The 23,473-nt window shown below is 52.6% G+C and overlaps 2 protein-coding genes across 6 annotated transcripts in view; both read right to left on the bottom strand.

The window, feature by feature from the left end:
* OTUD5 (OTU deubiquitinase 5) overlaps window positions 1–11,766 on the bottom strand; it is a 28,099-nt gene extending 16,333 nt beyond the window's left edge. Inside the window, exons 1-3 of one of the 5 annotated variants that reach the window (XM_027091249.1) lie at window positions 10,479–11,766; window positions 8,316–8,360; window positions 595–688 (exon numbers count right to left, since the gene is read on the bottom strand). In XM_027091249.1, coding sequence (XP_026947050.1) covers window positions 595–688; window positions 8,316–8,360; window positions 10,479–11,069 — 730 coding nt within the window. In that variant the 5' untranslated portion in view covers window positions 11,070–11,766. The remainder of the gene's footprint in view (window positions 1–594; window positions 689–8,315; window positions 8,361–10,478) is intronic. The other 4 variants (XM_027091250.1, XM_027091253.1, XM_027091251.1 and 1 more) reach the window with 4 other exon arrangements.
* Window positions 11,767–14,972: 3,206 nt separating this feature from the next.
* On the bottom strand, window positions 14,973–22,528 carry KCND1 (potassium voltage-gated channel subfamily D member 1). Its single transcript, XM_027091261.1, has 6 exons — window positions 19,637–22,528; window positions 17,768–17,930; window positions 17,582–17,665; window positions 17,395–17,493; window positions 16,873–17,123; window positions 14,973–15,786 (listed from the first exon to the last, which is right to left on the bottom strand). Exons 1-6 carry the CDS (start codon window positions 20,755–20,757, stop codon window positions 15,558–15,560), a joined length of 1,947 nt encoding a protein of 648 aa, XP_026947062.1. The 5' UTR covers window positions 20,758–22,528; the 3' UTR covers window positions 14,973–15,557.
* Between the last annotated feature and the right edge of the window lie 945 nt (window positions 22,529–23,473).

The following is a 23,473-nucleotide window of genomic DNA, read 5'->3' on the forward strand; positions in this document are numbered from 1 at the left end:
ACTCATTTCAGAAGAGTAAAAAAGAGTGGGTAGGGTAGTGATGAAACAAGCCTGGCAATATGTTAACGATTATTTTGAAGATGAATGATGGGTACATGAGGGTTCACTATTCTTCTTTCGTGTAAGTTTAAAAAAAGTTCTATGATTCCAGGGCGACAGCTTTGTGCTGCAGTTAAGAGGCCTCAGACTAACCTAACCCAGACTCCGACTCCCGACTGTTCTATGTATTTCTGACCCTAGGTAAGTCATTCCCTATTTCTGAGATGTTTTTCTCATCTAACAACTGGAAGCAATAGTCCTACACTTACCTAGCTTGGAGGAGAATTAAAAGGGTTTCCTGTAGTGTCTGACAGAGAAATCTGTCCCTAAGTAATGTTACTTTCTTTATCACTATTATTGCTGTTATTACTCTCATACCACCATACTGCCTCATGACTGAGGGCTAGAGGCCAGACACTAACTTGAGGCTGGGGCCTGGAGTCCCTAAAAGATCAGCTAACTCTGCCCCCAACCCTGTCACACGGGTTACTCCTGACAACTGGGACACAGCTCAGGGGCAGCCCTAGGCCCTTGAAGGCTGAGGCAGAGACTCACCTACAGCCCGGAAGAGACAGGCGCCGTCCTCCTTCATCTGCTTGATGATGAAGCCCTTCTTGTCTCGCAGGGCCTTTTCAAACCAGTGCTCCTGCTGGAGGGAAGAGGTGGGGGTCAGCAACAGGAAAGGCCTGTACCCTCGCCCCAGGGCCCTGCCCCTGAGCTCGCAAGGGGCCCAGATGATTGGCTGAGAGGACAATGGGCAGGGTCCAGTTCTCTGCCCTGCTTGACAACTCTATGTGCATGTGAAGCAGGAGGAGACCCTTTCTTTTAGGGAATCAGTCACTGTGTGAGCAGACTTGCTCCCAGAGGGGTCTCAGCTGCCCTAAGGGCAGAAGCCCCATCTGTATTCTGACCACTGCTGACCATGCTGAGAATCCAGTGTTGGGCCTTCCCCTAGGCAGCCAGAGGCCCAGACCCAGCAAGTGCCTGGGGGGGAAAACCTGGCTCTACCTCGAGAAGTTTCACCTGGGGACCCCCTCTAGTCACTTAGGGTAGGGGAGATGTTTAGGAGGGAGTGACTGGCAAGAGTCTAGTTCCTGAGCTCCACATACAGCTAGGGAATTCCAAGATATACTGTATAAGGCAAAACATATGCAAAGTATGATGTCACTTGTGATAGAACACATTTAACATATATATGCATATGTATACAAACACACATGCACACAAAGTTGGGAAGACTTTACACAACAAAATATTATCCCTAAATGTTGGTATTACAGATGATTTTACTTCACCACCTCCTTTATAAAAAGAGGTATACAATACCTTACCCAAAATTCCAAACTTCTAAAATCTTTTAAAATCAAGTCTTTATCTAACTCATTGAGCATCACAATCCGACCTGAGTTGACAAGAACCCATTAGTCCACCTAGAGGCGAATATTCAAACATTTCTATGCAGAAACATTCAGGTGTTTGACTACGACGGGAGGTGTTACATAATACACAGTACACATACCAGGTGACTTTCCTAAATTCTGAAATTTTTCTGAATTCCAAAGTACAGCTGGCTCTAAAGGTGTGGGGTTAAGTGAATCTGTACAAGTGTGTATTTTCAGATGTTTTTAAAAAAAATAATGGAGAGGGACTTCCTGGTGATCCAGCGGTTGAGATTCCACGCTTCCACTGCAGGGGGCACGGGTTCAATCCCTGGCCAGGGAACTAAGATCCGGCATGCCGCCTGGCGTGGCTAAAAATAAATGAATGAATGAATGAATAAATAAATAAATAAATAAATAAAGGAGAGATGAATAGGCGGAACATATAGGATGTTTAGGGCAGTGAAACATACTGTTACATACTGTTTAGGGCAGTGAAACATACTGTTACATACTGTTACATACTGTAACAGTGGTTACATCATTATACATTTATCCAAACCCATAGAATGTACAACACTAAGAGCAAACCCTAATGTAAACTATGGGCTTTGGGTGATTATGATGTGTCCATGTAGGTCCAATGATTGTAACAAATGTATCACTTTGGTGGGGGACACTGATTATGGGGGTGGCTCTGAATGTGGGGGGGCAGGGGGTATATGGGAACTCCCTGTACCTCCTGCTCAATTTTGCTGTGAACCTAAAACTGCTCTAAAAAATAAATCTATTAAAAAATAATGTCCGTGTCACTTAAAACACGTTTTCCATCTCAAAACAAAACGAACCAGAAGCAGCAGATCTTTCCCAGCCTCCTCGCGCCATCTGCTGGCCACCAGAAGAAGCCAGCCTGAGCCCGCATCAGGTCTAGGGACCAGAAATCCCAAGGCTGCTGCTCCTTGGGGACACGACCCAGCCTAGGGATTTACAGGATCTGGGCTAATGCCAATGAGACAGAGGAGGTCACCTCTCTGCAGGCCATTTTTAGCCAGCTCAGGTGAGAGAAATTCCTGGCAAAGTAGGAAACACAGGGTTTAGAGGCTACAAAGCTCTGGGTTCCAACCCCAGCTCTGTCACTCACTTGTTGCATGAGTTCAGGTAAGCTACCTGAACTCTCCAAGCCTCAGCCTATCAAACGGGGGTATGTGATCTGTCCGACAGCTGTCAAGAGGTTCAGAGGGGCTTCAGGACCTGAAAAGGCTTTCTAAACAACATACCATGCACTGGTGAGGTGGTCATCAGTAACAGAAGAAGGGGCAAGACCAGCACAGACAGAGATGACATACAACTGAGAGGCCCTCAGAAAGTCCCAGGTGAGTGGCTAGACAGGAGGGGATGAAGAGAGGGTGACAAGGGAATAGCCAGTAGCCCCACCATCAGGGCCCGCACGCCAGGAAGGTGTGGCTGGCTTTCCAGAGATGACAAAGGCACCTGGAAGCTCTTAATGGGCTTCCACAGCACAAACTCTTGTTTGGGTACAACATTCCAGCAGTCCAGGTGTCCCTCCTGCCCTGAGGCTGTCACATTGGACTGGCCTACTCCAGCCAGTTCCCCTATCCCTGACCTGCAGGGTCAGCCATCTCCCAGCACCATGGCGCCTGCCCTAGCCAGGGGTCTTCAGCAGGGAAGCTGCAACTATGACTACAACCCCAGACTGGACAGAAGAAGTAGTTCTAAGAAAGCAGGGCACACAGCAACCTCCTGCCCTCAAGGATGGGGGGAAAAGAGATCGAGAGGGGACAGGGGATCAAAGAGGACGAGAGTGGCTCCTACTTACTCATCCAACAAAGGTTTACCAACCAGCTACTAAGTCAGACCCTGGGCTGGCAATGAGGACAGAAAAATGAATCAAATTTGGTCTCAACCTCGATAAATTCATGAACTGCTAGAGGGGTGGGGAAACAGGCAATGTCCACACTGAAGTGTGAGCAAGGGCTTTGAAAGAGGTGAACACAGGTGTGCTGTGAAACAGAGGAAGGGACCTGGCCAGTCATTAAGGCTGGCACTTGAGAGGAAGTGCCACCTGGGTAAAGGAGTAAAACACCAAGACCTCCAGAAATGCTTGTTAATTGGATAAGAGATCACTTCTGTCACTCCAGGGATGCCAGAGGCCCAGCAATGAGCTCAGCAGAGCTAAAGTCCTGGATAGGACTAGGCAAGTAAGCAGGGCAGGGCCAAGAAAAAAGATGAATTCATATTAGCCGAATGCCTGCCCATGCCAGGTGCCAGATGCAAAAGGTGACCTCATTTAACTGTCCTTACCACAGCTCAGGTGGCAGGAAGCATTATCTTCATTTTACAAAGGCAGAAAGGAACTGGGGTTCGGGCACCAGCAAAGCCTAGCGTAAAGGCAACAAGAGAAGCCTCATGAGTCACAGCATGGAGATGTACCTGGCAGCCCATTTGGGAAAATCCTGATTTGTCCTTAAAAATGAAGAAGGCCTGAGCATTCCCCTTGCACAAGCAAGGCTTTGGTACTGGGGCAGCCAGACTAGCATCTGGGCCTGGAACTGGAGGCCAGACCACTAGCCACCCACTGCCTTTGGCACCAGCAGCCTTTAAAGCAGGCTCTGGCTGAAACCCCTTCTCTCTCTCCCTCTGCGGGGAGAAAACAGGGAGGTCATGGTCCTGGGCTCCAAAAAGAGCTTAGAGTCCCAAGAGCTCAGAGCACAGTCTTTTCCTTTCCCCAGCTGGATAGGAGCCTCCAAGGAAAGTGCCAACTTGAGAGTCGTTTAGGAAAATGGCCCAGGAAGGAAGGTCTGGCGGAAGTGAAAGGTGGGAGCTGGCCCAGGCATAAGCTACATCAATGTCCAGGCCTAAGAAAGTCAAATCCAGACCCTGGGACTTCCCTGGCGGTCCAGTGATTAAGATTTTGTGCTTCCACTGCAGGGTTCGATCCCTGGTTGGGGAACTAAGATCCCACATGCCGTGCAGCACAGTCCAAAAATTAAATTAAAAATAAATAAAATAAAATAAAAATACAAAAAGTCCAGACCCTGAATCTTCCAAGCCCACTGCTGAACCTGTGGCTGACTCCCTCCACATCTCTGAGCCTCCACAAAGGGGTTGGGCAAAGCTCTCTGACACCAGGAGATCCAAGGTACAAGACTGCAACCTACTGGTCCAAAGGCACAACAGAAGTTGAAGCAGGCTGTGGGACCCAACTGACTGAGGTTTCAATCCAACTCCACTAATTATTAGCCATGTGATGAACTGCTCTGAGCCACAGTTTTCCAATCGGTGAAATGGGATAACAAGCCTCCCAATAATAGGGATACTGGGAAGACTCAAATATTATAGGACTTTGCCCAGTATGAGAGCACTTAATGAGTTCCCTTCCTCGCCCTGGAAGGGAAACAAGAACACCCCTGTAGAAGGCTGAATAATGACCACCCAAAGACATCAGGCCCTAATCCCTGGAACCTGTAAATGCTACAGGAAGAGGATCTTTGCAAATGTGGTTAAGAATCTTGCGATGGGGAGATTATCCTGGAGTATCAGGGTAGGACCTAAATGCAATCACGAGTGTCCTTAGAACAGCAGAGGAAGACCTGATACAGACAGAGGAGGAGACCACCCATACACAGAGGAGAAGCAGGCAGAGGTCAGAGTGAGGCGGTCAAAAACCAAGGAATGGGAGTAGCCATCAGAAGCTGGAAGAGGACTGGATTCTCCCATAGAGCCTGTGGAGTGAGTGTGGCCCTGCCAACACCTTGATTTGGGCCCAGTGAAACTGATTTCGGACTTCTGGCCTCCGGAACTGTGAGAGAATAAATTTCTGTTGTTTTAAACCACCCAGTTTGTGGTAATTTGTCACAGCAACCACAGGAAACAAATACAACCTCCTTGTAGCACTCCCTTGTGTGAGCTGTGAGGCAACGTGGCAATGCTCACATCCCACAAGATCCACCCTGTTTGCATCCCCCCAGGGAAAGGGTTAGAATTAAGGCTGCAGGGGCCTGGAATCCCCCCTCCCAGCCTGGGAAGCTGCTGACTCTGTCTATTGATGAATGAGTTGCCACTGAAACGGGGAGGAGGCAGGGGGAGATGGCAGCAGCAGTGGCAGCTCATGGACAGATGTCTTCCCAGAACCCACGGCCAAGAGGTTTTTAGTATTCTGGGCTACACAGCTCTGTCCCAGCAAGCCTGGTGCCAAGACCACCCCTCTCTCCCCCAAAATACCCAGGAACACTGGCTCTGCTCCACGGGCTAAACATAGGCAACCCATCCAATGAGAAACAGACAGACACACCGCTAAGGACTAACACAAGCTCTCCAGGGCAGAGGAATCGGAAAAGAGCAAAAGGCCCCAAACCTACTGCCAGGCCACTGGGGTAGGGGGGGTGAGGGGGATTAAAAAATGAAGATTCTATTATTCTGCAACAAAAAGAAACAAAGTCCTGATGCATGCTACAACATGGATGAACCTTGAAAACATTATGCTAAGTGAAAGAACGAAGTCACAAAGGACTGCATGTTGTATGATCCCATTTATATGAAATATCCAGAAAAGACAAATCAATCAAAACAAAAAGTAGATTAGTGGTTGTCAGAGGTCGAGAGGGGATAAGGGGATGGGAGATGATGATGATGCAGGGTTTCCTTCTGAGGTGAAAAAAATGTTCTAAAATTGATTGACTGTGGTGATGGATGTACAACTCTGTGACTACACTAAAAGTCACTGAATTGTACACTTTGAACTGGTGAAATGCATGATGTGTGAATTATATCTCAAGAAAACTGTTAAAAACACACACACAGGGGGTTTCCCTGGTGGCGCAGTGGTTAAGAATCCGCCTGCCAATGCAGGGGACATGGGTTCGAGCCCTGGTCCGGGAAGATCCCACACGCCACGGAGCAACTAAGCCTGTGCGGCCACAACTACTGAGCCCGTGTGCCACAACTACTGAAGCCTGCATGCCTAGAGCCTGTGCTCCGCAACAAGAGAAGCCACTGCAATGAGAAGCCCGTGCACTGCAACGAAGAGTACCCCCACTCACTGCAACTAGAGAAAGCCCACACGCAGCAACAAAGACCCAACACAGCCAAAAATAAATTAAAAAAACAAACAAACAAAAAAAACACAAACACACACATAGGGACTTCCCTGGCGGTCCAGCGGTTAAGACTCCATGCTTACACTGCAAGGGGTGCAGGTTCAATCCCTGGTCAGGGAACTAAGATCCCATATCCTGAGTGGTGAAGCCAAAAAATAAAAACAACAACAAGAGAAAACAAAAAACACACACACAAAGGCCTACAGCACTGGCTGGTGAGAGGGAAGCTGGTAACTGCTTGAAACTTCATAGCATACTCCCAAAGCCAAGGGGTCCCACTCAAAACTTTCACAATGGATGGGGGGAGTAGAGAGCAGAGAATTAAAGAGATTACAACTAGCTTCAAAGCAATGAGTACAACTTCCCTCCCCACCACTACCCATTTTATGGATGGAGAAACTGAGGCCCAGAAAAAGGAACTACCAAAAGATACAGGACTCAAACCCAGACCACCCAGGCAGAGACCACTTCCTGCTATACCACTCTGCCTCCTCACCAGAGGAATCAGCAGGTTCCTAGAAGCCAAATGAAGGGTTTTTGCCAACAAAGATCAGTTGTTGCAAAGGCTCCTAGGAAGAACCCAGATGATCCTGGGGAAACTTCAAGAGAAGAATCAGCCAAGGTCCAAGGTGGGCCAGGTCAGGTATTCAGACACTCAATAACCTTGGGCATGGGTGGACTTTTGGCAGCTAAGCAGGAGATCCTGGGATTTGAACTCAGGCCTGCCAGCTCCAAAGCCTAAACTTTTTCTACACATAACCCTACCTCCAAACCATCCAAGAGGTCTCCCAACAGGCAACCCCCGAGCTTATTCACCACAGCATAGCTGGCCACAAAAATCACTGTCTGCCAACCCTGAGCCTCACACTGACCAGGCGACTTGTCCTGACCACCAAGCTTGGATGGTTGAGAGGGAACACAGAGGCAGGGGAGAGAGGAGAGGAACCCAGTTCTGCCTCGAAAGACACCTACTGTTCCCTGTCACCTCCAGGCCCAAAGGGCTTTGGTGTGAGCTCCCTAAAATCCCAAAGCTAAACAATACCTCACCAGCTCCTTACCTGACCAAAGAGAAAACTGTGGCCCAGAGAGCACAGGCAGAACTATTCTGCTTCATCCAGAAAAGCCCCATCAGAGCCAGGGTGGGAACCCAGGCATCCTGGCTTCAGTGTCAGGTCCACCCTCTCCCACCACTTCAGCACACGGGCCCCCTTCACAAAATGCTCTGTGGCGTCCTCAAGCTCAGGACGCTCTCAAGCCATTCTTTTCAGAGGGGAGACTCTCGGCAAGGCAGCCATACCTGGGAAAGGAAACCCCTGACAACACCACCTTCCTAGCACTGGGACCCCCAGGGTGTCAAAAGGGCTCCTAAAGGCAGTAGATACAGTAACAGCACCAGGACAGACAATAAGTCTGAGTAGTCACAAGGACCAGATTCACCATCTGGGCTCCCTCTCAACAACTCCCCTCTTTCCCAAGGATCTAATTGGCCTCCGGGTTACAAATGCCCCCAGTGACGGTTCAGGACTAAGCCTAGGGCTGCAGGAAGAATCTCCCCTCTTTTCATCCCCAAGTTCAACCAGGTGAAGCAAAAAGAAGCATCTTCTTCCTCCCTTTGTCCCAAGAAGTGGGAGGACATGAAGCCTCTCCTCCGTCATTGGGAAGGGAAGGTATCATGCAACCACAGAGCTTTACTTCCATGTTCTTATGGGAACAATTACAAGGGAGGGACTCCTAGCCCAGGAGATGCAAAGGGGATGTAAGGAGGTGTCTTTCTAGTCACCATGGCAGCACATGACTTTCTCTCTGTTCCTGGGACTCCTCGTTTCTGTGGAGAAGGAAAGGCACACTTTACTGCAACCAGTGAGAAGAAATAACTCCTGGTCCTCACCCTGGCAGATGATTTATCCTGCCTGGAGAAGTAGTAATGCATGGAAAGGGAACAAGAACAGGAGCTCAAAACCAGGCCCTGGCCCTGGCCCCCGTGAAGTACACAAAGATTTACCTGAACCAAGAGGGAGAGGAATGTGGGTGGAGAATTTCCTGCAGTGGGGATGTCCCAAACCCCTTCCCTGTCTCTGGGAAGAAAAAAGCTTATTGAAAGAAATTCAGGAAGCTCAGAATATTTCCCTGATCCAGGAAATTAGAAGCATAGCTGGGTCAGGGAGAGACTCAACACATCTCCTAGCTCTTGAGGGTAGGCCTCAGTCCTCATGTCCCCAGTACCTGACACCTTTCTCACAGAAAGTAAGGAGAACTTCCTAGCCTGAGCAGGCTCAGGTAGGGAGTTCTTATGACTGTGAAAAGCATCCAGGTCCTTCTGTCCAATGGGGGAGGCCTCAGGCCACATTGGGGAGGACTTCCCGTCCCTCTCCCTGGTGAGAAAGGATTGCCTGGTTGGGGGAGAAGGGAGGGGAGGAGGAGCCTCATACCCAAGGGGGGAGCTCAAGCCCCTCCCTAAGGTGAAGGATCTCTTGTCCCAGAGGGGAAGCTCAGGCCCCTGCGAGGAGGCTCAGACTCTTTCCCCCAGAATCCCACCTTACCCATGTCCCCAAGAGTAATGAGCAGCCCGCAGGACTTAGTTCAAAGTGGAAGGGGGGCTTAGGCTCAAGTCCCCAAGGCATGAAATCTTATGCCCCCAAAAGGCCTCTAAAACTGGGGTACACGTATGCTGAGAGAAGTTCAAACTCATGAGGGGAGATGCGGAACCCTATTCCCCAGGGACTCTACCCATGCCCCAAGGGAAGGGTCTCAGGGCTCAAATCTGGTCAGGGGAGACCTCCTGCTCCTGAGGAGTACCTTAAGTTCCTTGAGGGGGAAGCTTGGACCTCACCTCTAGAGACACACTGGCCACTGGGGTATGTATGCATCTCTTGTCCTTGAGGGAAAGCTCAAGAGTCCTTGGCACAGTGTCTCAGATGCCCAAAGAGAATTCTCAGACCACTCCCTGAGGAGAAAAGTCCCCTAAAGACCTCTGTGGAGGGGTATCAGTCTCCTGAAGAGGCTTCAGACCCAGTCTCTGAAAGCCCCAGTCCATAAGCAGGGGCAATCCTAGGTTCCAGTATCCGAAACAGTGAGTCCTATTTTGTTGAAGAAAGGTTCAGGCCTGGTGCTGGGGGGGCGGGTGTCTAGACCTTAAAAATAGCTTAAGCTCCTAGAGAGAAATTCAGACTCTTGTCTCCAAAGAGGTCTCAGACCTCTTTGAGAAAGCACAGACCCTTGTCACTTAGAAGGGGATGAATCTCATGTACCCTAGTAGACTTTCTGGTCCCAGGGTGTTGGTTTTGACCCTTCTTCCCATAGGGAAGGGGATCTTAGGGGGGTATGTATGTGTGTGTGTCAGGCCCTTGACTTCTAGAAGAGGGAGTCTCAGACCCCACTGCTGCATGGTCCTGTGCTGTATCCCCCTGAGAAAGAGAAGGGGGTTGTCCTATATAGAGTGTCTCAGACCCCTGAAACGGTTTTGGTATCTTGGGGACACTCATATCTCTGAGATCTCCACCTTACTTGTATTCCCTGGAGAAGAAGCCTTAAACTCTTATCCCAGAGGAGAAGAAATCTCAAGTCACTGAACACAGACCAAGGTCCTCTGGAGAGTCGTGAGACTCCCCTCTCAGGAGGCATTCCATCTTGCCTGTCTCTCCTGGGGAGTTCCTACCTATTGGCCCTACACGAAGAGGTCCCTGGGCCCAGAATGACAACTACGGCCCTAGGAGACATCACAGACCCCACTTTTAAGTCCTCCATCTTATCTGGGGCCTCTAACCCCAAGTCCTTGGCAGGGGAAATAGGGTCTCTCACACCCCCACTACCAGAGAAAAGAGTGCCAGTCTCAGAGAGAAGACAAAGGCCCCTTGGAGCGATCTCAAATAGCCTTCCTTGGGTCCCTACGCAGTCTGGGCATCCCGTCCACCACACCCAGTCACCCGTCACCCCCCGTCCATACCTGCTCGACGGTGGCGGGGTCCATGGCCTCGATGCGCGCTGCAGCCGCTTCATACTCATCCTCACTGTTGTAACCTGCGCCGACCTCCTCCCGCTCAGGACTGGCCCCGCCAACCGCGCCAACCCCAGGGGCTTGACGCCGCCGCTTGCTGTGACCCGGCCCAGAGCAGCAGCCGCCCACGCCCACGGCACTGCCCACGCCCACCACCACGCCCGCCGCGCCCACGCCCGTTGCTGTAGCACCCAACGCGTCACCGGGACCGCCGCCGGGACCGCCGGGGCCCCCGCAAGGAGGAGGAGAGGCCTGCTGTGGCCGGGGTCCCGCCACGGCGCCAGGCTGCACGGCCAGCGCCCAGCGATGGAGGGCACCCGGTGGCCCCGGGAGCGGGCCCTGAGGCGGTGGCGAGGCTCGAGGACGGGTGCCGACTCCCGAGTCACGGTCACGATCGCTGCCACCCACACCCGTGCCGCCGCCGCCCACGCCTACACCCCCGCCGCGGCGAGGCGCCGGGGGCAGCGGCCCGGGCGGCGGCGGCTCGTTGGCGGGGTCGGCGTCGGGAGGCGGTGGTTTCTTTTTGGGGAGAATAGTCATGGCGGCACCGCCGAGTACCCCCCACCAAACTCGGCGCGGGGCACGCCGGGAGAGGACCCGGATGAGGGGGGCTACAGTGGTGCGCGAAGCACGACGGGATCGCCGGGCCCCGGATAAAGAGATCGAGGCACCGGTTTTCGAACGTCGGCGGCGCGCGGGTCACGCGGCCGGAGAACCCGGATGTGAAGTCCAAGATGAAGGCACCGCGGCGAGCTTGTCGTAGCCTTCTCTCCAAGCCCAGCAAGTTTATTGCTATGCTCGTTCCGGCCTTCGGCTTCAAAGGAAACAGAACCAAAACAAGCACCTCTTCGCCCCGCCCCCTCGCAGGTTCTTGAACTACCGGGTGGGGCCCGGGGCGTTGCGCAGGCGCGCCGGGGCTCAGCCCCGCCTCTCGCTCGGAAGTACGTGGGCAAAATCTTCGCCGCCGCCACAACAATTGAGGGCACCAACCAATCGAAGCGGTTGCGTGGGTCCTCGATGATGCCCACGAGCCAATCAGAAGCGAACGATCGCCCTCCCCTGCCCTCTGTCTCAGATTTCAGTCAAAGTCGGCACCCTTGTTCCTTGCCTTTCCTCTTCGTCCCGTCGTGCTCTTGTCTCCCCGAGGCTCTGACTCGCAGGCGGGGGCACTGCAACAGGACAGCGTGGCCTGCCCCGTGCACGAGTTTTTAAATCGCCTCCCTTCCGGGCTTCCAACTTGGCCCCAGTCAGCCGGACTGACTGGAAAATATCAACACTCCCAGAGGTTAGCTAGCCCCTGAAGCATCACTTCCGTTTCCACCCACCAGAAATCCGCCTCCGGTAGAGAGGCGGGCACAGCTTCACCCTGGCAACAGGCCGGGTTCTGCAGTGATTGGTTAAGACATGCCACCACTCAAGTCGAACGGGCCAACCTTGGGACAGACATGCACCATTGGGACAGTGGGTGTTTGGGAAGCAGACACGCCCACTCTGGCACCGGCGCACCGCTGCCCTCATGTTGACCTCCCCGCCCCTGTGGCTAGCGCGCAGGCGCGGCACAGCCTTTCCCCACCCCCACAAGTCCCCCCAATGGTGTTTACCTGAATCGAGCAAAGTTTGTAAACCAGCTCTGTCAGCAACCAGCGTCTCGCAATAAGGTTGGTAAAATTCCTGCTACTGAACGGGTGGAGAGCTACAAGCTAATCCTAGCTGTGCCCCTTCTGAGTGATATCTGGCAAGTCATTTAACACCCACCCCATCCTCAATTTCTACTTCTCTGTAAAATGGCAATGATAATCCCAATTTAAGGATCAGAAGTTAATGCTTGCAAAGCGTCTGGTGCTGTGCCTGGCATCTAGTAAGTGCTCAATAAATTAGTCTGCACTGCAGTGCAGTGGAAAGAATCCCAGGCTTTGGAGTCAGGAAGACCTCAGTCCCAGGCACGGTGGACCATTACCAACTGTATGACCTTGAGGAGGTCATTGTGTCTCAAATTTGAGGTTACCCATGTGTAAAACGGGAATGATAATGCCTGCCCAGACTACCTCAGGGAGTAGTTATGGAGTTGAGATGAGCTCATGAACCGAGAAGTTGTTGTGAGAGGTGAGGGCTCCCTGCCAGTCTTAAGAGCCAAGCCATATACAGGCCATCAGAAAGCTCTTCTGAGTGCCACCTAAACGTCTCCCTTCAGATGCCAACCCTAGTTGAAGTTCTTTCCTGAAGGGTGTTGGTAATAAACAGACTATGGTGGTGTTTTCTGCTCTTGAGACTTAACGGGAGGAGAAGACTCACGTTTACTGGGCTTTCTGTGTTTAGGACACTGTGCCAAATGCCTGTGTACATTATCACATTGAATCTTCTCAGGACCATCTCACTTGATCCATGTATCCCACTCCCTACTCAATATTTGTCCAGCACTACACATCTAAAACTGAACTTATGATAATAATTGTAGTTAACCTTCACCAAGTACTTACTATGTGCCTGTTACTGTGTGCTCAACAGCTTTGATGTTCCCTTTGACAGTGAATGAATGGCACCCCCTCCAGCCTTTGCCCAAGGCAGAAACCTGGGAGTCAACCCTGACTGCTCCCTCTTCCTCAACTCCCACATACCTGTCAATCCTAAATCTTGCCAGTCCTATCTCTGAAATCTCTTGACTTTCCAACTCTTACTGCCACTATCCCGTCTAAGCCACTATCACCTGCCAACTCGGCAACTGCAAAAGCCTCCTCACTGTTCTTCCTCCCTCCAGGACTGGTTCTCTATAACCCACTCCCCACAGCCAGAATAATCCTTCTGAAATACAAAACTAGCGATGACTTTCCTGTTTATAAGCCTTCAGAGGTCCCCATTATCCTTAGGATGAAGTCCACATCTGTATCATAGCTTCAAAGGCCTTTTGTGATCTGGCCTACTTCTACATCCTCACCCTCGTCACAGTCTCACACTCTCCTCACTAGCTGTGCTGAACCCCTTCAGTTTCCCAAGGCCCTGAGCTGGCGCTCTAACCTCCAGGCCATTGCACATGCTGTTCCCTCTGCCTAAAACATTTTCACTCTTTTGTCTTTTGCCTGGCTAACTTCAGCTCATTGTTCGGCCAGGTTAGGTTCTCTTGCCATCTATATGCTTCTGTAATCCACTAATCTTGGTTCTACTACACTATATTGTAATTGCTTAATTGCCTTCCATGCTCACCTCTGTAGATCAGAGATGATGTCTACTTTGCCCATTTTTGTACCCCTAGGGCTAGCACATGATATGCAGTTAATAAATATTTGGTGAATGGATGAATGATTATTTCACAGATTAGCAACCTGAGGCAAGAGAAGATAAGTGATTCTCTCACCCAGGGACTGGAATCCAGGTCAACCTGAATCCAAGGTCTGTCTTCTCTGTGCTCTACAGAGCTCAGTTACACTAGTCTAGTATATCCAGTAGTCCAGAAGAGAGAATACAGGTAGGGGACATCCACAGGGAAGGGGAATTCGCCAAACTGAGAGATGCTTTTCATCAGGGTTCAGTTCAGAGCTGTTTGCTGTCAGGAAGCCTGGGTTCAAGTCTCCTCTAACCAAGCGTGTGCTGCTTTGGGTCTCAGTTTCCCCATCTGTGAGTGAGGGGGCTAGAGCAGATTATGTCCATGGGGCATGTCTCAGGACCTCCTAGCCTACGTCACTGGCTGCAGATTCACCTCTTCGACCACCCTCTTTCATTTCTCCTAGATCCCCATCTTCCAAAACACACCAGCAACCATCCACCTCCCATACCTTTCCCCTAACAGCCCTTCTACTAGTTAAAAGGAATTGAAATTGGAGTATTTTCAACCCCTCCAGCCCAACCCAGCCCCCAAACCCACAGAGCCAGGAGGTGCTCATCCTTGTCTCTCCTCTCAGGTTTTATTGACTGATGGAAACTACATCTTTGTCAGCCACCAGCTCCACAGGGACAGTGCTGGGGACAGGGAACCTGAGATGATGCCAGATTTCAGCCTGAGAGCAGACAGAGTTCCTGAAGGTGACCGAAGAGGGAGAAGAGAGAGGGATATGTGAAAAGGCATTGTGGGGGAGGAGGAGGAGATCAAGAAGTTCCTCCTGCCTCCTCCAGCTCCCAGAGCTCAGGAACAACCCAGGCCTCAGCCCCTGCCACTTCTGGACTCCTGCCCAAGAACATGGAATCAGCCCATGATCTCCAAACACAGCCCAGCTCTTGCCAGCTGCCAGGCTTTTATCTCAGCCAGTCCAGACTCCAGCCCAACCCAGGAAGGAAGCAAGCCAGAGAAGAGAGAAGGAGGAGTAGTTAGAGGTGGCCCCTATGATTAGGGCAGATGTAAATATTGCAGCAAACTGGGCAGAGGCTTTGCATAATGTCACGGCAGCAGCTGCTATTGCTAGAGTTTGCTGGGGGCCCAGTGGAGGACGGGGTTGCGGGGGACCCATTTCCAGCAGCCAGGGAAGGGGGGTGGTGTTTGTGCTATCTGTGTGTGTTGGGAAAGGCAGCCTGACCCCTGAACCAAGGTCACTGCTGAGGCCACAGCCCATGAAGCCTGTGGTTGCATTCCAAGCTTCGGAATTTGAGAGTTGTTGGGCCCGGTGGAGGGTGGGGACTTCTTCTAGAGGCCAGATCAGAAGTGAGGGTTCTCTTCTATGAACCCCCAAACCTCCACAGCTCAGCCAGAGAGAAGAGGAAGTTTCACCTCTTCTTCTTGGGCCAGAACTCCTGAGGGGAGGAGCATGCAGGAGGCCCGCTTGGGTAGAGGGGCCAGTCCCAGTGTGCTGGGGCAAGGAGGCTGGGGGCCTGAGGAAGCCCAGTGCTTCACCTCCCACAGGGAAAACTGTCTGGGGTGGGGGAAGTTTCCCTTTCCCTGGCTATTTCCCCACCAGGTGGGCCATTCCATGAAACTCCATTGCATAGTTCTCAGTGGGGGGCAGAAGGGGTCCCCAGGCTGCCCTTCTCTGCGTCCCCAAAATATGGCTTTGGAAGGGAGCCCCCAGGAATTGGGAGAGCGCTCTGGATGGGCAGGCCCGTCCCTCATAGGGAAGAGATCTTGACAGTCTCGGGAAGGAGGCAAGGGGTACCCAGGCTGGAGTTCCTGAGGGTGCTGCTGGCCCCACTGCCACCACCGCCAGGGGAGGAAGGTTGGCTCTCATCTGGGGTGTTGGCAGGAGGGGTGGGGATACTGATGATGGCAGCCACGAAGTCCCGGCTGTCGCAGTTCAAGTCAAGGCTGTCATGGGGCTTGGCATTGAGGCTTGAGCGGCTGTGGATAAGGGTGGGAAGATGGAAGGTTCTTAAAAAGTTATTTTAATACTTGCCACGGCGATCATGACATTTACTGAGTGCCTACTAGGTCCCTGGCACTGTGCTAAATGCTTCCCCTGCACCCTTAATTATGGTGGTGCAGAGTGAGGGCTCTGGAGTCAAATAGTCCTGATCCCACCTCAACCACTCTAAACCTCTCTTCTCTCATCTGTAGCATGGGAATAACAATGTTTTCTACCTCACAGAGATGTTGTAGAGATTAAATAAGATAATAAATGATACAAAATGCTCAGAGTAGTGTCTGCAACATAATGAGCACACACATAAAAGTGTTATCTATTGTGCTTACTCCTTGCAGTGCCAGAGTCCTCACAACAGTCTACTGTAAGATCTACACAATCTGGTCCTTTCTGTTCCTTTCTGATTTTACCTCCTACCACTCTCCCCCTCACTCACTCCACTCTACTTACAGAAGCTTCCTGGCTGTGTCTCTAACATGCAGACCCATTCCTGCCTCAGGGCCTTTGCACAGGCTGTTTGCTCTGCCTGGAAAGCTCTCCCTCTAGGTATCCACGTGGCTCATTCCCTCTCCTTCTTCAGATCTCAGCTCAGATGTCACCTCAGCAAAACCTTCCCCGACCACACTGTTAAAACTGTATCACACCCTGTTCTACACTCTCTATCCCCCATCCCTGATTTATTTTTCTCCTTGGCACTTAACACACTGCATCATCTGTGTATTTGTTTTTTAACTGTCTCATCTCACTAGAATAGAAGTTCCATAAGGTCAGGATTTCTGTCTGTTCTATTCACTGCCAAAATTGAACTAAACTCCTAAACTAAAGTGAATTCCAAAATGCCCCAAATTGTACCTAGCATACAGGAGATGCTCAATAAATGTTTATTGAAAGTACAAATGAAAAATGAGGAGTTCCAGACAAGATAAGCCCAAGCTTCCAGCATGGAGGAGTTTGGGTTTGAGCTTGACTTGCTAGGAGGCCTGGAGTCATGAAATCTCAGACCCCTTGGTTCAAGCTCTGAGCTTCCCCGGGAGAGGGGTTGCACAGCAGGTCAGCATGCTTACCTCTGAGGGGCAGGGCTCCTCTGCAGCCCTGCCAGCGTGTCCAGCTCCTGCATGCTGCCATGGCTGACCGAGGCAGTGGAGTTGGCAAGGCGGATGGCACGGCGCTTGGCTCTGCGGGGGCAGCAAGAGGATAGCAGGCTGCCAGGCCCCACTGGCTGGGAGGACACGGAAGTGCTGCGGCTGGTGCGGCCACCCAGCGAGACAGCGCCCAGGGCCTCACTGAAGGTTAGCTCATCCGTGAACTCATGACACTGTGGGCAGAAGGGAGGCATGGTCACAGGGTACCACAAGGAAGCTGACCTCACCCCCAGGCTTTTGCTTAGGCCATTCCTTCCTTTCTGTAAGTCGCTCTCTCTTCCCTTCCCTTGCCCATCCTTCAAGGCTCAGCTCTACTGGGGCCTCTTCTGGGAAGCCCTGTGTGATTTCCACAATTAGTAGTGAGCCTCCCATCCCAGGAGGGAGCTGGCTTGCTGGCAAAGGGACCCCCCTCATTCTGCCACACCACCTCTCATTAGACCTCACCGTTGTCTTCTCTAGACAATGCAGCAAGTGGTGATGTTGCTGCTCAAAAGCAGAACGGTTCCTGACACACAGCGCCTGTTCTTCCCCACTGCTGCTGTCCTGGAGTGGATAGAGCAGAGGGATGAGGTCAGCACCTTCCTCCTCCCGTCACTGCTCACCTCCCACCCCAATCCAGGCCCCTCTCCACCTCAAGACCCCCGTTCTGCTTGTACTGCAGGAAGGCGTTGGTGGTACCACTCTTTGCCAACCGGATCCTTGCCAAGCGCACCTTCTACAGAGAGAGGAGGAGATAGAAGGTCAGGTAGGCAAACATAAGAGTAGACTGGCTTGGGGTGTGGGGAATAGGAGGTACTCAGATGGAAGGCGCAGTTACCTGCTGTGCTCGGCGCTTGTCAGCACGCTGGTTCTGGTGGTAGATGCGGCTAAAGTTGGACACAATGACTGGCACAGGCAGAGCAATGACCAAGACGCCACTGAGTGAACAGATGGATCCGAAAATCTTGCCAGCAATGGTGCTGGGCACCATGTCTCCGTAGCTGGGGCCGGGGGAGGTAAGCCAAGGTCAAGAAAAATACCCACCCACCCCTCAGTCCCCCACTGCATCCCATCCAACTTGACTCACTCTGCGACCCTGGCCAGGCACTCAAACTCTCTGGTCTCAGTTTCTTGCTCTGCAAAAATTGGGGAATGACCTCTCTGGCCACCAGTGGGGGTCAAATGAGAAATGGGCCCTCAGCCCCTACTGTTTGCTGCCCCCATCCAAGCCGTGCACCAGGCATCTGAGTCAGCTGGAAATCTATTAATACCAAGCATAGGGGGGAAGGAGGAAGTCAGAGGCAGTAAATATAGCCTCCCGGAGAGAGAGTCCCACCACCACAAGCCAGCTAAGGGGCTCTGAGTCCTGGGAGCAGTGCTCTGTTGGTTTTGCTTGTGTCTGTCTTACCTTCTCTAGGTAGCACCCCCCAGGGGAAGCCTTGAAACTGTCCTCATATTAAAAAATAGGGGGGGAGCCTTGAAACTCCTCCCTCCCTTCCTCCATACCACCCCGCCTCCCATGGAGATGGAGCAGAGCCAATCTTACCAACTTGTTTGGTTGGGGGTGGGGGGAGTGAAGCTCAGCAAGGTTCCATAACTGATTTGCTCAAAATCACACAGCATACTCTTGTTCTAACCACAGGACCAATCAGATCCCCTCCAAAGAAACGCAGCCTCTGCAGTCTTCAGCCTCTAGGCCTTTGCCCCCACCCCCTCCCCCAGGATGCCTCTTCCTTATTTCTTTACTTTGACTCATTTAAAAGTCTCTCCAACTTGGCCATTTCTGGCTCTGTGATGTATCATCTCTGACTGTGTCCTCAACTATGAGACATCCTCCCAGGGTTGTTGTGAGGACTGAATAGGATAAAAGGACATCAAAATACCCAGTTCCAACCTGTTCTCAGTGCTCAGTATTTGTCAATACAATCCTGAAACTCCAACCAGAGTTAATTTCTACTTCTTAGAAACCTCAAATCAATTTTTCTGTTCTACTACTAAGGTCCTGAGTAATCCCAATGTATCCGTTCAACAGATACTGAGCAGCAACTGCATACCTAATCCCAGTGATAGGAATTTAGAAAAGGACCACAGTTATCTGCCCTAGACAGTGTCTTTAAGAACAACATGAGTTTGGTGATTTCATTTGATGCGTTTATCCCATTTCCTCTCAAGGACTGGCAGTAAAAAAAAAAAATGATGCTGAAAATATCTTGTTCTGGGGAAACATCAAGGAATCACGGAGCCACAGAGGTAGTGCCCCACACAGCAGATGAATCTAAAGGGTTGGGAGACATGGGTCCTCAAGATGGAAAAAGGGGTGATAGAAAGCGAATATCTATTTATCCTGCACCAGAAACATTCAGATAACTTTCATAACCATGATGTCACTGAATCCCCTCTGGATGTTGAAGTGATCATCATTTCTCATTTTGCAGAGGGGAAAACTAGCCCAGAGAAAACAAGGTCAACAGAAAGAGTGCAGCTAAGACCATTGTTGAACCCAAGTCTCCTGACCTGAAAATTAAGGCATTGTCAGAGCTGGGAGGGATTTGGAGATTAATCCAACTCCCTCACTTTTTAAAGATGACCAAATTGAAGTTCAAATAGAGAGAGAGAGAGAGATCATTTATCTAACCTTTTTAATTTTACAGAAAAGGTGAGTGTAATTGACTGATCGGGCAGCTCCCCACACAGGGTCTGCACTCACCCAAGTGTGGTCATGGTGACAATGGTATACCAGAAGGCCGCGGGTATGCTAGTAAAGTTGGTCTTGTTTGTGCCCTTCTCGGCATAAAACATAACAGTGGCGAAGATGATGATGGCCATGGTAAGGGAAAAGAGGAGAAAGCCCAGCTCAGAGGCACAGCTCTTGAGTGTGTAGCCCAGAATCCGCAAGCCCTGTGAGTGCCTGGAGAACTTGAAGATACGGAACACCCGGAACACCCGCAGGGTGACAAAGGCGCCCGAGACATCTTCGTTCTTGGGCACGAGGAGCCCGATGTAGTAGGGCAGGATGGCCACCACGTCGATGAGGCTCATTACACTCCGCAGGAAGCGGCAACGGCTAGGGGCCGCGAACAGCCGCAGAAGGTATTCACCTGTGAATATGAGTACACAGGCCGTGTCCATGCAGAAAAAGGCCAGCGGGAAGCGCTCGCCACAGGGCTGCTCCCTCGGGGGCCGCCGTGCAGGGCCGCGGCACGGAATGGTCTCAACCACGTTGGCGATGACCGACACAGCGATGAAAAAGCCGGTAACGTAGTAGAAAACGAGGGCTGCGGTGCTCGTGTGTGGGTTCTCGAAGGCCCGCCAGAGCTGCTGCCGCAGGGAGCTGCCAGCCGGCAGGGATGGGCCGTCCCCGGCCTGCTCGGCCTCCTCGTCCTCCGCCAGGCGCTCGGCGTTCTCCTTCTTGCGGTCCCGGTACTCTTCGAGGCAGCAGTCGCCCACGAGCTCAGGCACCAGGCCATAGAAGGCCAGCTCTTCGTCAAAGGCCTGGATGCACTCCTGCCGTGGGCAGTGCAGTCGGCCCGTGCGGTAGAAGTTGAGCACGTGCCGGAACATGTCTGGGTCGCGATCAAAGAAGTACTCGCCTGAGTCGGCGTCATAGAAGAATTCCTTTTCTGAACTGCCCAGCAGAGTGTCTGGGTAGCGGTCGAGCGTGTTCTTCCAGGTCTCAAAGCGCCGTCCGCTCACGTTCACCACCAGAACCTCATCCCCTCGAGTTGCCTTCACCCCCGGCGCGGGGGGCAGGGGCTGCTGGGCCAGGGGCAGCCAGCCCACCGCGGCCGCCCGTGCAAAAGGCAGCCATGTGGCCACGCCTGCTGCCATCCTGCCGCGCCCCAGGCCCACGGAGACTTGTGGGGGAGGGGTTGGCCTTTAGGAGAATGTGGCTGTCTCCAGGATGGTGGAGGCTTGGAGAGGCCCTGGGCCACTCGCACAAGGAAACTGGGGGTGTCTAGAGAGGCCAAGAGGAACCGGGAGGAGGACCTAGAGAGATGGGCAAGGGCTTGGGGGACATGTAGAGGGTCTAAGAGGGACCAGGGCGATGTCTTGAGGGAGTGAGAAGGGGCTAGGGGACATGGAGAGGAGCAGAAGAGGAGCGTCTAGAGGTGCCAAAAAGGATCCGAGGGAGTGTTTAGAGACTGAGATGATTCTAGAGGGGTCAGCACTGCCTGAGAGGTATCTGGGGGTGTCTAGAATGAAGCAAGAAACACTGGGGAGTTGTCCACACTCTCAAGAGTTCTGAGGGAAGGAAGAAGGGACTGGAACCGCTTAGTGGGGTTGGAGAGGGGATCGGGGCATCCGGAGGGGTAGAAATGGAACCAGAGGTGTTTGCAAGAGGCTGAGAGTGTCTGGAGGGGGATTCTGAAGGAACTGAGAGAGGTGAGGAGGGTTGTCCAAACTCTCAAGACTTCTGGGGAGAAGATAAGGGGGTTGGAGCCCCTTCGTGGATCTAGGAAAGGGGGTGGTGCATCTAAGGGGTGGCTACAGAGCCAGGAGTTTGTAAAGAGGCTGAGAGGTGTCTTGGGAGTGCCTAGAGCTGCCAAGAATAGCCTGGGGGTGGGGTGTCCACACTCTACAGGAGTTCTGGGGAAGGAAGGAGAGGTGGGGCCCCCTAGCGGGGCTGGAGAAGGGGGTGGGGTATCTAAAGGGTTAGATATGGGGCCAGGTTATTTTTCAGAGGCTGAGAGGTGTCTGGTAGAGAAGGGTATCCAGGGGGGCTGAGAAAGCCTGGTCCACCCTCTCAAGAGTTCAGGGGGTAGGGAAGGGACCTGGAGAACCCCTCAGGGCTGGGACTCAACTGGAAGGAAGTTGGGCATAGCCCCAGAGCATCCAGAGAATCAAAAAAGACTAAGATAAGAGGAAGACGGGGTCCCCCTCAAAATGGGTTGGAGGGCAGGGTGGGGTGTTGAAAGGGAGTTGGGTGTGTCTGCAGGGAGGGGGGCTCCTGGGCCTTACAGGAGCCCAGGAAGGCCGGGATCAGGCTGCGTCCCACTGTTGGGGGCTGGTCTGGGGAAACCACACCCCGAGGGGCTAGTGGTATGTGCTGGGCAGCGGCAGAAGCAGCAGCGGCAGCAGGACGTGAGGAGGAAGAGGAGAAGCCAGGCCTGGGAGAGAAGGCAGCACAGGCAGGAGGAGGGGGCTGGGTCCCTGGAAGGAGGCTTGGAAGGACAAGGTCCAGTAGGACTGTCCCAGGATGGGCTAGGGCCTGGGGGCTGGACCAGGGAAGGACAAGGACAGCACTGTTGGTGGTCCCCTCCCCCTCCCCATAGGGCCGTCCTCACCTGTGTCCCCGCTGCAGCAGCAGCAACAGCGGTGGGGCTGGGGGTACCAAACACCGGAGCTCCTGCCCCACTCTGCAGAGCTGCCCAAGTTCTCCACCTCCTCTGGCTCTCTCTCCCCGCCCCTCTGAGCTTGCCGGGAGATGGAGAGGCAGGGAGGGGCCTCGTGGCTCCCAGAGCCCCCTCCCCTAGGACTGCCTGAGAGGGACCCTGGGGAGACTCCGCCTCCTACAAAGCTGGTTGGGTCTCAGTCGCGTCATCTGGAAAATGGGGGTGGCAGGGAGCTTTGCCAATTCTCCCCACCTCCTTCCTGGACTCCCCCCTCTTCCTGCCCAGATCCTACCCCCTCTGCCCCCAGGGGCCCCCACCCCCACCCGTCTGAATCAGCAGCACTTAGCAGATCCGATCGATGGGGAGGCGTCTGTTAATGGCCCCAGAGCGGGGAGTGCCACGGGGAATGATGCAGCGCTGTGTCCCCTCCCTGCCCCCTAGGCTGAAGAAGGGGGGGTGGGGGAAAACTGGTGGGGGGGTGTTTTTCTAGAGGCCAGGCCCCCAAAGCTGCTCCCCAGTGGTGCTGGAGGGGTTAGAGTCCTGCTCTAACCAAGATTGCTGCCGTGGGACTGGAGCACTGTCCTGTTTGCGGATGTGAAACGTCGTGGGGGGGGGCGGTAAGGGGAGTACAGATGGGGACAAGCCAGGTCCCACCTCCATAGCAGGTTCTCCCCCAGGCAGGCCCCACTCTGAGGTGCAGTCTCCATCATCTGTCCACATCCAGGAGCCTCAAATCATGCCTCCTCCGCTAGAGGGCTCTGCTCCTGGGTAGCAAGAGCACTGGGTACCAAGTGCCTCAGGCATGGGTGGGTTCAAGCCCCAGCTGTGCCACTGACTTATGTCCTTGAGCAAGTGACTTGCATTGTTTTTCTCTTTGTCGGATGGAGAGTTACCCCAGCTTGATAGTGTCTTTGGGAGCAATAAATGGAGTGATGTGAAAGGGGCATGGCACACAGAGGACGCCTTACCTTTAACAATTAAAGGTGTGTGGTGATGGGGGAGCAGTAATGCAGGGCCAATTTTTGCCTTTCAATGGACTTATCCATCCATGTAATCCTCCATTTGCTCATCACACTCCTGATTTGTCCATTTGCCCATCCCTCCTCCCACCCACCACCCACTTATCCATCCATTCTCCCCCTCACACAGCCAATTACTCTGTCCTTCCCTCTAGCCACCCATCTGTCCATTTAGTCATTAATCCACCTACC

Source organism: Aethalodelphis obliquidens, unplaced genomic scaffold, assembly GCF_003676395.1.
Source record: "Aethalodelphis obliquidens isolate GAN/ISIS:26980383/991018 unplaced genomic scaffold, ASM367639v1 scaffold71, whole genome shotgun sequence".
NCBI lineage: Eukaryota > Metazoa > Chordata > Mammalia > Artiodactyla > Delphinidae > Aethalodelphis > Aethalodelphis obliquidens.

Bases quoted from the DNA above. Each gene is read 5' to 3' on its own strand.
- KCND1 (XM_027091261.1), bottom strand. From the start codon at position 20,757: ATGGCAGCAGGCGTGGCCACATGGCTGCCTTTTGCACGGGCGGCCGCG. The intron at 17,494-17,581 runs GTGGAGAGGGGC...TATCCACTCCAG, and splicing joins AGCAGAACGGGGGTCTTGAG to GACAGCAGCAGTGGGGAAGA. The intron at 15,787-16,872 runs GTAAGCATGCTG...CCTTATCCACAG, and splicing joins AGGAGCCCTGCCCCTCAGAG to CCGCTCAAGCCTCAATGCCA.